This window comes from Charadrius vociferus, unplaced genomic scaffold (genome assembly GCF_000708025.1).
Source record: "Charadrius vociferus isolate BGI_N301 unplaced genomic scaffold, ASM70802v2 scaffold661, whole genome shotgun sequence".
NCBI classification, from domain to species: Eukaryota; Metazoa; Chordata; class Aves; order Charadriiformes; family Charadriidae; genus Charadrius; species Charadrius vociferus.
This window is the reverse complement of record NW_009647002.1, coordinates 69,007-70,161: the sequence shown is the minus strand read 5'-3', so window position 1 is coordinate 70,161 and position 1,155 is coordinate 69,007. Positions and strand designations below refer to the sequence as shown.

The 1,155-nt window shown below is 61.1% G+C and overlaps 2 protein-coding genes across 2 annotated transcripts in view; both read left to right on the top strand.

Annotated features, from left to right (window-relative positions):
- Positions 1 to 157, top strand: part of GINS4 (GINS complex subunit 4 (Sld5 homolog)) — an 8,729-nt gene extending 8,572 nt beyond the window's left edge. The window contains exon 9 of the mRNA XM_009895411.1: positions 68 to 157. The gene's annotated coding sequence lies outside the window, so the exon portion shown is untranslated. The remainder of the gene's footprint in view (positions 1 to 67) is intronic.
- The window catches only part of LOC104295634 (protein phosphatase 1 regulatory subunit 3C-B-like), a 9,041-nt gene extending 7,925 nt beyond the window's left edge, over positions 1 to 1,116 (top strand). Inside the window, exon 7 of the mRNA XM_009895403.1 lies at positions 68 to 1,116. Within this exon, the coding sequence (XP_009893705.1) occupies positions 111 to 977 (867 nt within the window). The 5' untranslated portion in view covers positions 68 to 110 and the 3' untranslated portion in view covers positions 978 to 1,116. The remainder of the gene's footprint in view (positions 1 to 67) is intronic.
- The last annotated feature ends 39 nt before the right edge of the window (positions 1,117 to 1,155 follow it).

The following is a 1,155-nucleotide window of genomic DNA, read 5'->3' as shown; positions in this document are numbered from 1 at the left end:
CGGAGGGGGGGCCGGGGCCGGGACTCGGGCCCGGGGGCACGCCGCCTGACCCCCTCTTCGCCTCTAGGTTCTTCCAGGTGTACAGCGCGCGGGCCCTTGCCCCCCCAGCCATGCCCGTGGACTTGGCTGTGCGTCTTTGCCTGAGCCACTCGCCCCCCATCCGCAAGCTGCTGAACTCCTATGAGGAGCTGCGGGGCAACCGGGGGTGCAAACCCCTCCGATCCTGTCTCAACCAGAAGCTGAGCGCAGAACCCGAGCCCGAGCGGCGAGATAGCACCAAGAGCTCCAAGGGCCAGAAGAAGAAGAGAGTTGTGTTTGCTGACATGAAGGGGCTGTCGCTGACGGCTGTCCGCTTCTTCTCAAAGATTGAGGAGGACCTCTGTGACTTGCAGCATGCCCTGTCTGACCTTGCCTGTTTCCGACCTAGGCTGCGGGACTCACGCCCAGAAGCGTGCAGGTATGTGCTGGACTTCCCACAACCCTCTGCGGACTATGTGAGTTTCCGCAGCCGCCTACACAGCAACCTTGTCTGCCTGGAGAACTGCCTGATCCAGGACCGTGTCCTGTCAGGGACAGTGAAGGTCAGAAACATCGAGTACGAGAAGAAAGTGATGGTCCGCATCACCTTCGATGGCTGGAAGAGCTTTCGGGACATCTCCTGCCAGTACATGCATAGCACGTACGGCTCAGCCGACACAGACACCTTCTCTTTTGAGCTTGCCCTGCCCAAGCCATCCGTCTCCCGCAGGGCCACAGAGTTCTGCATCTCCTTCCAGTGTGGACAGAAGACCCACTGGGACAACAACCACGGGAAGAACTACAAGATCTGCCACGTGGGCATGGTCCGCCCTCCGTCCCATGCTGTGAAGAGTGCCAACAGGGCCTGGGAGCATCTGGGCACCTCTCGAGCAGCCGCCCTGGTCCTTTCCCACCTGCAGACCTGGCGGCGCTCAGAGATCCAGGCTCCGTATTGGTAGGAAGGCAGCATGGGGAGAGCTGTAGGTCCCTTCTGCGCCCCAACTTTGTACGGGGGTCTTTGGGGAGGGGTCAGCTGCAGAAGATGCCGCTCACAGTTTTGTTAGCTCCTGCATCTGTCTGACCGGCTGCTGTACGAGCTGTGCAGTCCCCACGGGAGCTCCTTCACCGCTGGCTCCT